Source organism: Camarhynchus parvulus, chromosome 4A (genome assembly GCF_901933205.1).
Source record: "Camarhynchus parvulus chromosome 4A, STF_HiC, whole genome shotgun sequence".
NCBI classification, from domain to species: domain Eukaryota; kingdom Metazoa; phylum Chordata; class Aves; order Passeriformes; family Thraupidae; genus Camarhynchus; species Camarhynchus parvulus.
In genome coordinates, this window is record NC_044600.1 from 6,921,256 (window position 1) to 6,939,650 (window position 18,395).

An 18,395-nucleotide genomic window follows, 5' to 3' on the forward strand; every position below is an offset into this window, starting at 1 on the left:
GGGAATTTAAGCTGCCTGAGCGTGGAGGGTTTAGGTTGGGAAGTTTCTGTGTCTTGAAGAAGAGTTAATGAAGAAAGTGCTTGCTCATAACTTCTCATTAAGTAACAACTGGATTTATGAAATACTGGCACTAGTAGAATAATTAGGAGCTTTCTATTATTGATGAGTTGGACTCTTAAAGAGGGATGCATTATCTCAAAGAGTGCCAACCCTGAAGGCTGTGCTGGTGCTCCAGCATCAGCTGGAAGTGTGCCTGGACCACATGGAGCCTGTCTGGGCTGTGCTGGTGCTGGGAAGAGGAGCACATCCTCAGCTGGGTCCTCCTGCTGCCAGGCTGTGACCCAGTAGGGGTGGTGGGATCAGGCTGGCTGGGACAAAGTGTGGGACAGAGTCTAAACCTGCACTCCCTCCTCCTCAGTCACCCAGGAGTGATGCCAGGGGCAGGGGCGTCACTTGCTCAGGGTGGGGAGGTGGCACTGAGAACCATCACTGGGATACCCTGAGGAGAGGAGCCAGGAGGGATATACCAATGCCATTTGCTGCTTTTTTTGCCCTGTTCTTTGGTGATGTGTTAGTGGCACCCAGCACTCCAGGGCCCCCATGCCATCACCCTGGTGCTCTGGGCACTGCCAGAGCTGTGCCCATGGAGCAGATATCAGGAACCACGACTGTTGCTGGCTTTCAGGACCAGAGCAGAGCCCCTTTCCTTGTGGAGCCAGAGCTGGTCTTCCACATTCTCCAGGGAGGCCTCAGCCTTCAGGCTCCACACCGGGCTGATGGAGCTGGGCAGCCCAAGGTTCTCCATCATCGTTCCCAGGGACTGTGGGGACTTCAGGCAGCCTTGTAAGGCTGTTGTAATTTTAAAGCATTTTGGTAATGTTCCCCTCAGCTTTAATGTTACACATCCCTGCTGATGTTCCTCAGTAATTGAAAGGGATATCGGGCAAATTTGATCTGTCTGCCTTTGACTTATGCTGTCCTTATCTTGGCCTTCGTGTCATTAAGAAAAAAATTGGTATTGATCTGAGACTATACCACTACATTGTGCTGCAATTTTTCTTCCTTGCTAGTAGAATATAAATCGATAAAAGGCAGCTGCTTGCAACGTGGGGCAGATATGATGCTGTCATTTATATATTGTAAATCCAATGATAGCTGATCAAATCAGTGCGTCTGCTGTTCCAAACCTGACATGATTGAATTGTCAATAAAAAGGGTTTTACAGTAAAGGAAGTTCTGCTGGCGATGTAAATGCCTGGAAGCCTCACTAAGTTTGATACAAGATGAAGCAATAAGCTAAGCTATCATTATATAATTCCAACAGCCAAAATATTTGGATACTTGTGTTCTCACATGATAGTGGAGCTGGGAGGAAACCTTTTATTGCAACTTGTTTGAAGAAGCATTATTCTGAGACTGAGGAATATGGATGGCTTCTTTTGAAATGAAGGTATGTTGGTGAGGGCTAAGAGAAATAGTGTAGGACTTGTTTGAACTGAAGATGTGCAGGTTCAGTTCATTAGCAGGAAGGTTATCAGTGTTTCTGTTTGCTTGGAAACAAATCTTGCAGGAAGGAATGTGATTGATAGGATGGTAAGAAGAGACCAGCTCTGCTCCTGTGTGGAGTCTCTGTGAACATGAAGCCAGAATGTGGTTCATGGTTTTTTTCTGGACTGCCAAGAAGACTGTTTTATGATAAATCTGTTCAGGAGCCTTTCCTTGGGAGTTAGGCTGGAAGGTGCTGCAGCCAGTGCAAGGTGGTGCTAAGCAGTTTGAGAGCTGATGGAGTTGCTGCTGTAATTTCCCTGAGTTGATTCAATTTCTGCTACCCAAAGACCTCCCTGTCCCCTGTCTCAGCCCAGCTGGAGAAGAAGTTCCAGCAGGGAGAGAGGCTGCAATCTGCTCCCCGGCATCCCCCAGTGGAGTGTGCTGGAGTGGAGACGGAGGGGAGGAGGATTCAGAGAAACATGGAAACATGCAGTAAAATCTAAGAAAATTTGTGCCTTTCCATGCTCCAAAAAGACCTGGCACATGAAACTCTTGGACACAGCCTCATGTAGTGTTGTTTTTTTTTTTTTTTTTTGTGACACCATTTGGTGAGACATAGTGAGGTCAGATGAGGCTGTGAGATGATCCTGTAATGTCTTGGCTAGATCCTGAGGATATCCATGTAGATGGTCACCCATGGGAATGGGTCTGCATCCAGCAATGTGCTATTTTAGACTTGTTCATTCTCTTTGGATGCATTTTCTGAAGTTAAATGGCCAGTAGTAATGTGAGCTTTCATTTCTACAGATGAGCTTGGACCAGCTGCTGCCTTGTGCCGGGGGTTTCCTGTGTTAGAGATGAGAGCTCTGTGTCCCTGCAGTGCTGACTGCCCTGGGCAGCTCCTTCAGACTTTCCCCACAATCTGCTGCAGGAAATCCATTCTCTGCCCTGCATTTCTGCTCCACTTTTTCCCTGCTTGATAGTTACTCCTGGACCTCGCTGGTGCCTGTAGCTTTTAAAGGATGTGCTAATTCAGTTGCTTGTGATGGACTGTGTTCTTAATCTCTTTATTGTGTTTCACCAATTTAGCTAAATCCTAAATCCATTAGGTACTCTCAGATTGTTTTACAAGTGTCCAGAGGAGGTGTTTGCAATAAATCCAGGCTAATTCTCTCTGCAGACAGGGTTTAGAGACTTCAGACCTGGGCTGGAAGCAGAGTTTAAGACTTTCAGGCCTGGGCTGAAAGGACTGATGCAGGAGTGGGCTTGCACAGGAGCACAAAGGACAAGAAGCAATTCAGCTTCTGCTTCTTTACATTTTTTTTCTACCATCTAGTTGATGTTGCTGTCTACTTCACTTTCTTGATGGAGGGAAAAACTTTGAGATGCATGTGCTGAGAAACCAGCTGTGGGGACTCCCAGTCCGCTTTCACAAAAAACAATGAAGAATCAAAATGTTCTGTTTGTTAAGTGAGGGTAGCAAAGCTCAGAGACAAGCCCTCAACATTTCTGTTAAATGCTTTTTTTCTTTCTTTCTTTTTCCTCTGCTGTGTGAGGGTCGATGTACTGGCATTGCTAAACACAAACCTGCCACTTGCAAACTCTTTTTTTTTCCTGTTCAGTTTGCGTTGCTTTCATGCTGCTTAAGCCAACAGAAATGCTTTGTTGTAGGACAGGAATTGTAGCTAATAATTCATTCAGGAGCAAAGGAAATTAGCTTTTTCTCCCTGATTTTCCTTTCCCAGCTCTGGAGGCAAACCCTGCAATGTGGCTGGCTCTGGGGGTGCCATCACACCCTGGTGCTGGGGAGGGTGGGAGCCCCAGCCCTGCAGGGTCCTGGCTCTGGTGCCACTCAGCCTGCAGGGAAAACACGTCTGAATTTCCAGGGCTGCATCTGGGAGGAATCATTTGTGGTTTGTGGCTGTTTGGAATGGCATCTTGTGCTTATATGCTGCTCATTAGGTCTGGGGATAAATGGCATGTCAGCCTGGGAAATGGGGAAGGGTGAGATGCCTGTGTTTTAAAACTTTGGTTGGCTTGGTTAATATATAAAGGTAAAGGCTGTGACTCCCTGAAGTCAGGGTAGGGTTACACTGATGCTCTGGAAAGAAAAGGAGTAAAAATGCTCAGGGATTTTATGGCATTGTATCTTAAGCTAGTCAGTCTTTGGGAGATTTGGGTATGTTTTTGTTTTAGCAGGGAAGTAAAGATTAGGATGGAACATGAGCATCTTCATAGGAAAGATGAATTTGCAAAATGTTTTGCTGTCTCACTTGAGTGGAAGCATGTGGTTTTCAGTTCCCATAACCTCAAGGCATTACCAAATCATGATTAAAGCCCTAAGAACAATGTGATCGGCATTAAAATTGGTAAGTTTGAAAAATGATACACTATGAGGTTTTCCTTAATTTACTGTTCTTGTCTGCCAGCACTACAGGTCACAGTTTCAAGCTTTTCCCACAGCAGCAAGGGCTGGATTGTTTTGGTTTTTAATTGTAAACTGAGGTCTTTATTTAATCTGCTCTGTCCAAAGCTGGGGCTGGCAGAAAACAACAGATTGTGCAAGCTCTGAGAGCAATTCCCGTGGTTGAGAATAGATTCAGCCTTTGTCAGAAGTGAAACTTTGCTACAAATGTCACTTATTGAAGTGGGGAGTGTGCCAGTTGAAACCCACATGGTATTTATAGCCTTTAAATGATAAATATGATATGAAAATATTCATCTTGCAAAAGGCAGTTGTTCTTATTAAAGGTCGGTTTAATAGCTGTCTCTATTTGATCATTTTGGGGAAGAAAAATACACTACTGACTGTACACAAATTGGATGATAATTTAGGTAGTGCTTGATGATGGCAAATGAGGAGCTCAGCAGAGATGTAGATGACACTTCCAGCATTTTATATTGTTACACTTTTTTTTTTAAAGTTGTATCCTGTTTAATTCATGGTTAATGATGGTTAATTCGTTCATGTGCAATTAAAAACGCCCAATGCAGACTTCATGGAGACTGCACATAAAACACAGAGGCTTAGCAGGGTATTAGAGATTCATCTGGGTGCCTGGAATACAGAGGATCTTTGCTTTGCCTTGTCTAAGTGGTCTTTGTTTAACTGATAGCTGCTAACTTTGTTTAACTGATAACACATGTTGTGCTGTTACTGGTGTTGACCTTTTCCCAGTTAAACAGGCTTAAAATGAAAGTGTTTATGGGGAGATTCTGCAGCCCTGGCGTCCATGGACTCTTTGTCTGGCCAGAGGGGGGTTGGTGTCTGGGGCAGTTCAGCAGAGAGCTGCATGTTTGCAGATTTTAAAGGTTTTTAACACACTCCCTGCACAGCCACCCTGGGCAGGAACTGCTTCTTCCATTGCCAGTTTGAGTTTTGCCGCTGTGGTTTCATTGCACTTTGGGTTTCTTGAGCATGTAAAACGCTGTCAAATTGGTAACAGGAGGAGGAGGAGGAGGGAGGTTTGCAGTTCAGCCTCGGGCTCAGCAGTAATGGGGAAATCAAAGGAGTGTTTCCTGCCCCGCTCTGGAGCCTTTAGAAAGGCTGGTCTCTGTCTGCTCTGAGCTGCTCCTGGACATCAGGAGAAGCTTTTCCAAAATCTGTCACAGTGGATGGACTGAGTTTCAAGAGAAGTGTCAGCAGTGGAGCGAGTCTGTCCCATCTGATCGCTGGCAGCTTCTCACTGAGCCATGGACTGAGCCTGCTGAGAGCCTGTCTCAGCTCTGTTCACCTGCTTTCAGCTGCCCTGAAGTTCCAGGGAATCTGTGAAGTGTTTGCAATGGAAAAGCACATGGAGAGGATATCCACAGTGTTGCAACGTTGACTGTGGTTAAGTTTTACCAGAAATGTTTTTGGGATGCAGGGATGCTGTAGAGACTGTTTGCTCTTCCGCTGGCTCCAGCTCCTTCCCTGCCTCCAAAGGTCCCCCTGTTGAGGGCTCAGGGTATTCCTGGATGGAAGTGTGGCTGCCCATCAGCTGTGGCCAAGCTGCCCATGTGCTTTGCTCTTTTTGTCCTGGCTCAGGATAAGGCTGTTCTAAGGGACCTTCCAAAGTCTTTGGGTCATTGGTGGAAAGCTGAAAACCTTGGAGAAGAGCAAGAATGTTTGTAAAATGCTATTTATTTCAAACAGGAAAATGGATTTTGATATAAATACAGAATACTGCCTGCAAAGAGGATGTTCACCCCTCTTTGCCCATGTTGAGAAGTACATTTTTTTCCTGATGCCAGACACAAGCATACAGGACTCCCCTTCTCTCTTCCCAAAGATCTTTTCCACTCCATGGTGCTGGAGCTCAGCTCTGTCTTGGACAAGGGGGGGTTTGAACTCAGATCACAGAATCATTAAGGTCTGAAAAGACTTCAGGATCACTGAGTTCAGCTATGAACACAACACCTCTGTGTTCATTGCTAAACCATGTCCCCAGGTGAAATGTCCATGCATCTTTTGAACACTTCAGGGATGATGGCTCCACCACTTCCCACAACAGCAAATGCTCAATTCAGAGAGTGGAAAATAGGTTTGCTCCGCTTTTTCATTTCTAGAGGCTGTTAAAACTCCAACTATTTTGTTATCAAAAAGGATCCATCTCTGATGTGCTTGAGCCAGTCAGTTAAGTGCAAACATCACAGCAAATGAAATTTTTGGTTCTCAACAAGAAGTGAAAGAAAAAATGGCTTTTCAAAGAGAAGTGTTCTTCTGACAGGAACAGTGGTAGGCTTGGGGTAGGGGAAGGTGGTTGTCTTTGGATCAGAATTCTCTGTATTTAAACCTGAGCTCTTTTCCCCCTTGGTTTTTCTCCATGGGTATTAAAAAAAACCCAGGAGCTGATTCCCAAAGCAACTGAATAATTGTACCTAAATTGTTATACCCTCTCAAATAGGTCAGTGCTTCCACTGGAAGAAGAGGTTATGGATGGGAGGAGAAGCAATGTGAAGGTTTAGGAAAAGGAATAAGCCTTTTCTTATTCAGTGGAGGATATCTGTAGAGGGAAGTGTGCAAGCAGTTACTCAAAGGCTCACTAACACATTAAACCCCTGCAGAGGGGCCATTTTAGACAGGCCATGGTGCAGTATGTCTTTGAAATGACCCTCATGGGCTCAGCCCTCCCTGTCCAGCAATAAACTAATTCTCAGGACTAATGGTAAAATTCTGCAAGGCATGAATTCCCAACTTAAATAGATTTACAGTGAGTTCATAGATCTTCCAGCATTTCTCTTGCAACCTATTTGTGGTGGCATCATTTTAACACGCACGGTAATTGAAAAAATTGTCAGGATTTACAGTCTTTTCTGACCTGTGTTTATCATACCTAGGAAAGACTCCATAATAGACATAACATTTGGAGTATGGACATAGACCTTGTGTGGAAGTGTTCATACAGGAGGTCTCTCTGTGTGGTAACTTCTCCTTTGGGAAAAAGGGGATTTTGGTATAATGACCAGCTAATACTTAACAAATGCCACCAGGAGGGTCCCATGTGCCAAAAGTTGCAGAACAGACAAGTCAGAACAGTGTGATGATGAAGATGAACCTTCAGCTTTGGAGGCAATATATTCTGTGCTGGTTTCCACATACAGCCTTTGAAATACCTGATCTTTATTTTGAGAGGACTATGATGAAAGTACCCTTTGGAGAAGCTGTTTATTCTTTTCCCAGGCATATTTGTCCTTGCTCCTTTTGTTATCATTATTTATAAATCAAAAGTTGTATTGATCTGGAGATTATGTGTTAAACCATGTCTGAGCAGTGGTTGCTCTATTACTGAGAAAAGCAGCTGCCATAAAACTTTTGGTAAATTTATCGATCGATACTCTCCATGTTCCTTTGCAGAAAAAGAGCAAGCTGAATTTTAATTTACTGGGAACGCAGCTGAACACGTGGCCCCCGTGGGGCAAGGGATTTAAGCCTGTGAGGAACTTTCCAGAGATGAATAGTGCCATTACTTTGCAGAGGATTATTCATGTTCTTGAAGGAAAGCCTCTCTGGAGCAGGCAGTGGAGCCTCCGATCGATTCCTGGCAGCTGTGATTGTGAGTCTGGCTCTTGAGAGCCAAATTATCATCTCGTGCTCCTGTTACAATGGTTGCCTTGCTCTCACAGGGGGGAATAAGGAGATGATAAAACATCTTCCTTGTAAAGTGAGTGTTAATCAAACCAGGGCTTTGAGCCAGGACTAGCAGGATGCAGGAGCCACGTGGGGTGCTGGGTATGGACCAGCCATGGGCTCAGCTGGTGCCACCAGGACGTGATGTCCCATCTTCTGCTTCCTTCCTGGGCTGGGACCTGCCCATGCACCAACTTAGGAAACAAAGTCAAAACCAATCAAGCAAAGAGAACCCACAAAAAAACCACCACAAACCAAAACCCCCCTGAAAAGGCCAAGCAAACAATCCCCACTCAAACAAAGACAACCCACAAAAAACCCAACCGAAAAAACCCATCAAACCACCTTCCCCACAAACAAACAAAACAGTTTTCATCAAAACAACCTCCCCCCAGCAAAACCACTGGTGATTTGGGGGGCTCCACTCAAGGTACCACAGAGGAAGGAAGAGAAGAAGTGAGTCCGGTGTTTGGAAAGTGCTAAAGCTGGAAACTGGGGCCATCGTTAGGTCTTCCTTTTTTTTTTTTTTTTTTTTTGTTTTTTAAAGGATGGAAATGGTGCCTGAGGTTTGTGTGCCTGGCATGCCCTGAGTCCTGTGACAGGGGTGCTGCTGTGGCTGTGGTGTCCTGTGTCAGCCCCTGTGGTGTTTCAGACAGGAGGGGTGGTGGGTACCCTGCTCCCTCTTGAGCAAGATGCTACTAAAATATTCTGCATTTGCTCAGTGGGTCAGGTGCTGCCGGGGAGCATTGGAGTGGCTGGTTGTGCCTGTGCTCCTGAGGTGACCCACAGTATTATGACCATGTTGGAAACCTCTCTTTCTCTGAGGTGTCTTGAGACAAAACTAGCTTGGAAATCACTGAATTGCTTTTCAGAACTTGGACATTGTTCTGTGTCTTGAAAACTCCTTAGTGGGAAGAGTTAAACTGATGTTGGCTGCTGTATTTTACTGGGTAAATGGCTTTCCCAAGATCTGCCAGCACAGGTAGGAAAGTGATAACAGAAATAAAGGAGCTGGAGTGACCAAAAAATGGTCAACAGGTGCCCTGATGTAAGTGCAAGTCCTACGTGTGACTGTAGGGATCAAGAACTGATCTTCTGCCATTTGCTTTTCGTCAGACTGTTGAGATAACTTTAAAGAGAATTTGGCCAGGAGAGATTATTAAGGAAGGAATTTGCTGCTTAAATAAATAGTCTGCTCTCCATTGTTGGAGACTTAACAGGCTGATAAAAGCCCTCTGGAATGAAAGGGAGCCAGGAAAGCCAGTCTCAGATCTGCCTTGCTCTAAAGTTACTGAGACCAATGCACTTCCAAAGAATTTTTTTGACTTTTTGAGTACAAGCTCAGTTTGAGCTGGTGGTTTCCTTTATCTTCATTTATTCTGATGAATAAAGGAATTTGCTAGGCTTGCATTTTTTTTCAGAAGTTGCTTATAACTTTTATTTTAAAATGACTAGAAGAACTATGCAAACTGGTGTCTTGGTCTTTAGAAATGCTTGGATTGTAAATTTGGGTGGGAGTGCATGAAATAATTTGCCCTCTGCTTGATATATGTGGCTTGTCATTCATCTTTGAAGAGCTGTACTGCTTTTTTGATATCTTGATAACTCCATTAGATGGATGTTGCAGCCTCCAATTAGTAAAATAATGCTGTGTGGGTGACCAAGTGATGGGGTTTTATTGGTCTTTTTGTGGTTGTTGTTGTTTTGTTTGGTTTGTTTTGTTGGGGTATTTTTGTTTTTGATTGGTTTTGTGTGTTTTTATTTTGGTTTTGGGAGGAGGGAATGGGCTTTGTGTTTAAAAATAAAACCAAAACAATCCTAGATGTGCTTTTGCAGTGGTAAAATGCTTGGGTCTGTGATATCTGCTCAGTTACCCAGGGAAGAGAGGCCTTTTCCCCAAGGTTTTTGTAGCCATTCCTTTTGCCCTGGGCTGTGCTCCCTGGCTGAGCACCTGCCTTGAAATAAGTGTTGTAGATGGAGTCTGTTGTCTCTGCAGCAAATGGGAGAGGTAAGAGAGACTAGGGGCAAAGAAATGAAGTATTTGGGATTAAAAAAACAGGGGAGGTGAACTTGAACCCTGAGCCTTATGTGGGTTTCAGCATCAGGATGGAGGCATGGGGGGCATGGAGAGAAGTTTATCTTTCTCTCATCTGACAGGTTACCGCACAACCTTTACCTCCACCACAGCGACCTTTCAGCTGCAGAAGCCTCTTGCATCCTCCCCCTCAAATTTTCCAGCTTGTGCTCCCAGGGCTTGATTTGAGCCTGCTTCTCCTGCTTATTCCTCTTGCCCTCGGATTTTGATAAAGAATCATGTTCACCCACCACTTGCACCAGCCTCGACTGTTTGCATTTTTAACTTTGTATTAAATTTTCAGGAATCTGTTAAGCATTCACACATCTGTCATGGCACGAAGCATTATCTTTCTTGATGCTGGGGAAAACAAATTACACAATGGATGTGCAACCAATATTTAATGAAAAACACCAGCAAACATGATGCCCCAGAAAAGATTTTACCCCAGAGTCATTCTTGTGAGGTGTTTGCTGTGAGATTTTTTGGTTTTTGTTTTAACTTTCACTCAGAATGTGGGTTCTCTGTGTTGACTTGGGTACTCCCAAGGGATCTCTCGAGGCATCCTGGTGCCCCTCAAAAAAATATTGTCTGTGGTCCATTCCAGCACCCCTGACCCTGCCTTTTGCTATCATGCCTTATGGATGCCAGAGTGGGATACAGAGCACTGCCCTGAGCTCCTCCAGGCAGGGTCTGGTCCAGGTGAGGGGCTGGCTGGACATGGGGAGCTGTGGGCACCACCATTTCTTGTTTCCTTGCTTCTGGGCTGGTAGCAGCTTGTGTTGGTGAGCTCTGCAGTTTGCATTAACAAAGTTTTTCTGTGCAGGATATAAATATTAAATGGGAGAAGCACAGTGTGACTAATTGTGTAACAGTTGGACTGTTACCTGGACTGGAACAGGAGCGTTTTCAGGGCAGTTTGAGAGGGTATAATGAGATGGATTGTACAGTATTTTTATTAGAAACTTCAGGGAGTGTATTTCAAACTGCCAGGGCACTATGTAAGCTGAGCAATTAAATATAAATGGCTTTGGAGATTGGTGGTTTGATAGAAACAGACAATTAGGAAAATATGCTTTTCTGATAAAAGCATAAGGATTTAGCATTGGCTGGTGAGCATCACTGGCTTGGAAGCTTTGGCTCCTGTGGTAGTGAAGGCAGTGGGCAAGGAGCTGGGAAAAGCCCTGTGTCATTTAAAGATGGGACCTTTGCTGTCTGGGACTGGTGGTGATGGAGCAAAGGTAGAAAGTGCAAACATTGATGGCTTAAAATTAAGAAGACAGAATAACAAAATTGTTCTATTTTTTATTGCTAATGCTTGGAAGCTAATCTCATAAGCTTGGGAGCTCAAGACCATAATTTTTATGGTGACAATATTGTAAAAGTAATCAAAAAAACTGTGTCATAGTTGGAAAAAAAAAGCATTTCCTAAGCTTTATACCCAAATGTGCTCAGTGAAACAAACCCTGTAAGAGCAGCAGTGGCACCATCTGATGGGTTCTGTAATGCCATAGACAAAAGTAATTATACTGCTTAGAAGAGCTTTTGTCTCCAGATAATGTTGTTAAAAACTTGCAGTGTAGTGTAAATCATAACAGAACAAATCTGGAGGCTGCTCTTATTGCTGCCAGGGGAAATTCTCTTAGATTTTGTTTCCTTTCTGCTCAATATATTGCAAACCTTTTCCAAGTTGGTAAGTAAATATTACCTGCTGTTTGAAAAATGACTTGGGGTTCATCTCACCAGTAGTGCCTGTGGCTGCCAGGCCATTATTGCAAACAGTTGTTCCTCTCTTGGTGAGCTCTGCTGTGTTTTGGGAACACAGGCTGTTGTGATGGGGCTGAGGTTGTCTGATTCATTGGAGATATTAAAGAAGCATTTCCTCTTTTTAGAGCTCACTCACATGAGGATTCCTCTGGCTTCTTTTGCCACTTCTGAGCAGTGTCACAGCAAGAGCCAAGTCAGAAAATACTTGGTTGAGCTTACAAACACCCAAACTTTTAGCATTTCCTAGATGAGCATTTGAATTCCAGTCCATGAACGTTGGTAATGGTTTTGAGGGGCTGAGCAGTTTTGGCTTTTTTTTCTGCGGAGGGAAATTCAGCTGACTGCCAGTGATCTGTGTTGGCCTCAAGGGAAGTTTCTGCTGCATGGAAATCAGTTTTATGTTCATTTTGCAGTTTGGAATAGTGCATGAGGATTCACCACTCTGCCTCAAACTCCTGGAGGAGATGGCCCTGGAGTTTTCTGAGGGCATAGGGTGACACCATGACCTTGTTTAGAATTACCTGCTTGGTTTTTTCTTCCCCCCTCAAAAACCCTGAGCCTTGCTTTTACTGGCTCTTGGTAGTGGTATAACAAAGGTTGTAGTTCCTCCACTGTGAAGAGATATCTTGGTGGTCAAGATATGTGTGGGGAAACAAGTTTTTAAGCAAACAGTCCTTTGCAGAAGTGCAAATGGGAGTTGGGAGCTCAGCTTCCCACAGTAAGTGGGAGTAGCCATGGTGGGAGCTTCCCTGCTCAGAGAGAGTTGCTGGTTGCAGGATTTATGTGTCTAGATGTCAAGGAACAGGAAAATCAGTGTTGTAGGTGCAGTTCTAATGCCTTGGTACTCATGTGCTATGGGGTGCATGGGTCACACAACCCTGCACCGCCACCTTTGCTCCCTTCCCAGCTGCCCATGGACAATGAGCTGCTGGTGCAGCAGGTTTTGCTGTGCAGCCCCTTCACCTTTGCTGAGCCTTTGCCAAAGAGGACTTGATTGCTGTGCTGTGTGACACCCAGAGAAGGACAGCTGTCCCCATTGCAAGTCTTTACAGCAGAACCAGAGCAGCACATTACTGGAGGGGCAGCATGAAGCCTGTGGCACGTTGTGGTGCCCGGCTGCCATGGTGGACCCTGCTGTCCCTCCTCCCAGTGGTCACAGTGCTGTGTGGAAGTGGCTCTGCTGCTCTTTGGTGAGCTGGCATGGGAGTCAGAAGGAGGACAGACCTTGTTTCACCTTTCTAAACACCTTCAGCTGCTTGTGAAGCAGCCCTTGCTGAGCTTGGAATTGGAGGTGCATTGCTGTAGCTGCCCCAGCTCTGCAGCTGCCGTCAGGTTTTGGCTTCCCCATCTCCAGTGGGATGCTGGATGGGAATGGCTTGCTGGGGTCACCTGTACAGGCTCCTTGTGGCTCAGACAACTGCATCACATAATCTCTTAAATAAACCCATCAAGTGGCAGGCTGGGCTGGAGCTCCTGCAGCCTGGGGCAGCCAGCAGGTTAATCCAGAGCTCCTCCGGCCCCGCCGCCGACCCCTTTGAAGTTTGCTGCAGCTTAAGAGCCAACGTGCTTTCTCAGGAAAGCTGGCATTTTTACTAAGCAGCAGACTCTTATTATCTGGGCTGAGAACACAGTGATTTCCTTCTCCTGCCAGTAATCCCCACTCAGGGCACTGTTATGCTCTTTTACAATTTATTTTCTCTAATTGCCGGTTTGCACGGCCACGCAGCTCTCCCTGGGCTGTGTTCTGGGGAATTTTTGCACTTTGAAAGGAGCTTAGTCCTTCCTTCTGGCTGCTGGAATCAGGCAGCAATTCCTCTCCAGGTACTTCAGCAAGAGTCCAGCCTGAAAAATAAGTAATAGCCAGTGCTTTTCAACTAGTGACTGATATCTGGGGTCTAGAGTAGGTTCAGCTGTTTCATTCATCCTTTGGGAGTCCTGATAAGCTGCCCTCGACTCAGCCAGTCAAGATGTGCAGCACCAGGGCACCAGTGCTGGGCTGGTGATGATGCTCTGGCTCCCATTCTGTGAGTGCTCCCTTGGTTTCTCTTTCCTGGACAGGTGTCTAAGCCACAAGCAGACAGTTTCTCCAAGAGAACTACTGTGGGAAACTGTGCCAAAATCTTTGCTAAAGTCCAGGTAGACAACATCCCCAGCCTTTCTTTGATCCACCAAGCTGCTCACTTTTATCACAGAAGGAGATGAGGTTGGTCAAGCAGGACCATGACCCCATGTGGGCCGGGCCTGATGCCTTGGCTGTCTTGTACATGCCATATGATGGCACTCGAGGTGATCCCACCCTCCCAGGTCCTGTCACATTTGCCAGCCTCCAGTCACTTGGGACCTCCCTGGGTAACCAGGACTGCTGGTAAATGATAGACAGTGACCTTGTGAGTTCTTCTGCCTGCTCCCTCAGTACCCTTGGGTGGATCCCATCTGGCCCTGTTTGTGTGTATCGAAGTGGTGTAGCAGAGCCCTGACCATTTTTTCCTGGATTATGGGGACTTTGTTCTACTCCCCATCCCTGTCTTCCAGCTCAGGGTGCTGGGTACCTGGAGAAGAACTGGTTTTACTAAAGACTGAGGCCAAGAAGGTGTTAAGTGCATTTGCCTTTTCCTCATTCTTTGTCCCTGTGTTTCTCCCTGCATCCGCTAAAGGATGGAAATTATCCTGAGCCTTTCTTTTGTTGCTAATTTGTTTAAAGGAACATGTCTTATACTCTGCTGTGTGCGCATAGGTGTGTGTACTCTACAGTGATGGAGATTGTAAAATGTGAGCCCTGCTCAGCAGTGCAGTGCTTTTGCCTGTTTCAGCAGGCAAATCTGATGCTTTGCTTTGTATTCACACTGCTTCAGCCAGACCTGCAAAACAGCTGCCTTAAATGGCAGCTTTTGAAAATATCCTTGAAAAAAAATAGAAGTGAGAAAAGATTGAATTATCCTCCAGCAATGAGTTTCAATAATGCCATGTTATGAGTGGGGCAGATTTTACCAGCAGCAAATGCAGGCTGTGGGATTTTATGGGGAATCAGATGCCGCCTGTGTCACTTCTATAATGCAATGTCCCCCCATGTCCCTGTGAGGTTCCCTTGTGGGAGCACAGGGGACTGACCCTCAAAGTTTCCTCCCCTTTGAAGTGCTCAGAGCCTGGCTGAGGGTCACTACAGCTGCTGGCAGCTGGGGATTTAGAATTCCTGCAACCAGCGCTTTCCGAGGAATATTTCAGAATAAGCAACTACTGTGGGAGTTGGGTGGGAGAGATTTTGGATGTGTAAGACTTCTTTTTTACAAAGTTTTATTATTTCTTGCATCTATTAATAGGGCAGCAGGAGTCTCCATATGCCTTTATAGTCCCTGTTGCGCTTTCTAATGGATATATGCAAAAGCTCCCAGGCGCATAAAACAGACACTCTCAGCCAGTTATTACGATAAAAATTATGTGCATGTCATGACCTTTAAAGCAGTGGGACTGTGTGTGCATGCTCTTCTGATGCACCACTGTTCTCCATTCCTTTCTGAAGCCCTTCTCGCCCTAGGAGGTTTGCATAGGAGCTTGGAATATTTTTCTAATCAGTGAGGAGTCTTTTGGCTCTGATGATAACTGGCAAAGCACAGAGGAGCGAGAAAATGGAAAAGTGGTGACTTTTTCTAAAGGGAACTAGCAGAGAAGAGGGTAAAGGCGAATGGTGAGGCACAGCATGAAAATCCTGGCGCCGTCTCCACTGCTGTCAAAAAAAAAAAACCACTGGTCCAAAATGTTCTTTGTGCTTTTTGAGGCAAAAGCTATTCTGATGTCCTTGAGAATAAAGAGTGGGGGGGGAAAGTTTTGTAATCCATAGGTCTCCTTTAAAAAGACTTTTTTTTTTTTTTAACTTTTAATAGTACAACCAGCATTTCATATAGTGCAGTGGTGCCAGTGCTCTGCTTGCAGAGCCCTGTTTGTGTCACACTGCTTTGTTGCCTGGAGATCTTTGCCATCCTCTGTCTGGGGCTGAGGAGCAGGATGCTGGCTGTCGTGGCAGGGAGAGAGGGGCCCTGTGTGCCTGGAGATCTTTGCCATCTTCTGTCTGAGGGTGAGGAGCAGGATGCTGGCTGTCGTGGCAGGGAGAGAGGGGCCCTGTGTGCCTGGAGAGCTTTGCCATCTTCTGTCTGGGGCTGAGGAGCAGGATGCTGGCTGTCGTGGCAGGGAGAGAGGAGCCCTGTGTCCCTGCACTCCTGCATCCTGAGTCTGTGCTGTGAGGAAGGAAGGATTGCTGTCCCCTGGGAGCACAGATCTTGGCTTGCTGGGACGGTCCTGGTGTGTGGAGGTGTGGACAAAATGCTTCAGCAGCATGCCTGGGAGGTGTGCAGGCACCGCATGGGGTGGAGACGCTGTTCACAGAAGTATATCAGTAATTTTTTACTGTGATCACTGCTTACACCGCAGCTTTCTGCATGCTGGGGTGGGATGCAGCAGCAGCACCCTGTCCTTCCAGGCATCCCTGAGTAGGGTGCACCCAGGGAGAAAGATCTGGAAGTCCTGGAGATGTGATGGTCTTGAAAGCTCTTGGGTAAGCCAGAGGTTATGCAGGGCGAGCAGCAAGGCCCAGCATTGCTTGTGCCAGTGCTGATACTGAACCCCTGTGGAGATGTGTCAGGCCATGCTCAGCTGCGTTCCGGCCTTAACAAATGGGGGAGATCACTCTTATGGCTTTAAAAATTAAACATTCCCTTTAATTATTGAACATGAATAATTTTCATGCAAATTGAGCCAGGATGCGTGTTTCCAGAATGACAGAGTTGAGAGCAGTTACATCGTGGGGTGTCAGTGACCTGTGAACTGTAAGGCTGTTCATTAATTTTAGCATTTTATGAATAGTACCCTGGAGGATGGGACATGGGCTGGTAGAGCAAGCTGGCCAAAGAAAAAGACTTTTGTTTGCACTGATGGCCTCCCCTTCTGATGCTTTAAGATGCAAACTGGTGTGTGTGTTTAGGTATGTTGTCCTTGTATAGTGGGGCATGGATATTTGGGAAGCATCCTGATGATGAGGGCTATAATTAAAGGAATAACTGTGGGGGCTTCCCTGCTCACCTTGTGGAGGAGATGTGGGCTGAAAGTCCTGAAGTTTTTGAAGGTAGAGATGGGAAAATGCATTGTGGCTTTTCCTAGCGAAATGACAGTGTCTGTCTAAACCTTGAATTTCATGGGACAGTGTGGGACAGCCTGATGTGTATGAGAGTGTTCCTGGCTGGGCAGCCAGGTGGACATGGCACCACTGGCTCTCAGCATCCTTTGGACAATGGAGCAGCTCCAATCCAGGGCAGATGAAGCATTGGATCTGCAGCTGAAGTGAGCCTGGTGCATTTGGGAAAACTGCAGCACTGTGGGGGCTTTTTCCAGTGGTTTAGAGGACACTTGGTGCAGGGTACCTGCTGGGGGTAGAGTCAGGATATTGTCTGTGATTAAACTCCAATAAATATTTTCCTTTTCATAATGGAATGTCAGCATTTACTGTTTCCTAATTTTAAGCGCTGTACAGTTTGTCAAACATTTATCTCTTCCTTAAATTAAGTCTGGAGATAGAATTCCTGTTAATTTCAAATCAATATGAAGGGGGGGAGAGAAAGAAATTGCAGTCTAGCCCTTTTCTTGAATCAATATTTTCTTTAAAAGCTGAAATGTTAACTAGATCGTAGGGTTTTTTTTTTTTTTTGCCATTTTGAAATGTAGCTTCTGCTTAAAGAATTTATGCATTTCCCCTGGAAGTTGCTGATGCTGGTGTTTTGCAGCAGGCATGGCTGCCAGCAGGTGTTTGACCCAAGGCAGGCAGGATGGGGCCAGCCCTGGCAGCAGTGATGTGGTGGAACATTATTCTCCCTGTTTCTGGGCTCGCCATCTCTTAGTAACATTTTTTTGTTGTTGTTGTTCTGTTTTGCAGAAGCCTTCGAAATTGTAGTGCGGCACGCAAGAAACTTCACCAACAGCATGTTCAGGACCTACTACCAGAGCATGGGGCCCAGGGCTCTTAAATTTGTTGGAGAACTTTTTACTGACATCTCGCTGTACATACTGGGCTCTGACATCAGCGTCAATGACATGATAAATGAATTTTTTGACAGTTTGTTCCCTTTGGTTTACTCTCACTTGATAAACCCCGGCTTCCCCGATCCCTCTGAGGAAATGACCGAGTGTCTGCGGGCGGCCAGGAGAGACCTCAAAGTCTTTGGGAACCACCCCAAGATGATGATGACGCAGGTGTCCAAGTCCCTGCAGGCCACACGAGTCTTTCTGCAGGCTCTGAACCTGGGCATCGAGGTGATAAACACCACTGACCACCTCAAGTTCAGCAAGGACTGCGGGCGGGCGCTGCTGAGGCTGTGGTACTGCTCCCACTGCCAGGGGCTGCTCCTGGCCAAGCCCTGTGCTGGCTACTGCGGGGTGGTGATGCAGGGCTGCCTGGCAGGCGTCCTGGAGATCCAGAACCTCTGGAAGGAGTACATCCAGGCTCTGGAGGGGCTGACCAGAGGCATGCACGGCATCTATGACATGGAGCACGTCCTGCTGAGCCTGTTCTCCGTGGTGCGCGACGCCGTCGTCCACGCGCAGAAGAACGAAGGGAAGCTCTCAACAGCTGTGAGTAGCTCTCTGCAGGTCCCCAGGCTCTCTTGTACACAAACTGTGTGGAATCCAAGCTGTTCCTTTCCTCCTCCCAGCAAACCCAAATGGCTCCAATTACCAACCCCTTCCCACCTCCTTCTGATCTTCCAAAAAACTTTTGGTGGCATTTGAAGCTGGTGTTTGCATGGCCTGGGTTTCCATTAAGGGCTTTGCCTCTTTTCAGGTTTGTCAGAGCAGAAGGGTCTGGACTCACCCTGGGGTGTGAGGTTGGGAGCTGAGATGTCCCAGTATCTTCCATTTTCCCTGAGTGCTGTGCTTGCCCTGGGTAGCTCTGAAAGGCTGGTGCTGCTCTCCAGGTGT

The 18,395-nt window shown here is 46.1% G+C and overlaps 1 protein-coding gene across 2 annotated transcripts in view; it reads left to right on the forward strand.

Annotated features, from left to right (window-relative positions):
- GPC3 (glypican 3) overlaps nucleotides 1-18,395 on the forward strand; it is a 140,653-nt gene that overhangs the window by 47,230 nt on the left and 75,028 nt on the right. For both annotated transcript variants that reach the window (XM_030967571.1, XM_030967572.1), the window contains exon 3: nucleotides 17,356-18,050. In XM_030967571.1, the coding sequence (XP_030823431.1) occupies nucleotides 17,356-18,050 (695 nt within the window). The remainder of the gene's footprint in view (nucleotides 1-17,355; nucleotides 18,051-18,395) is intronic.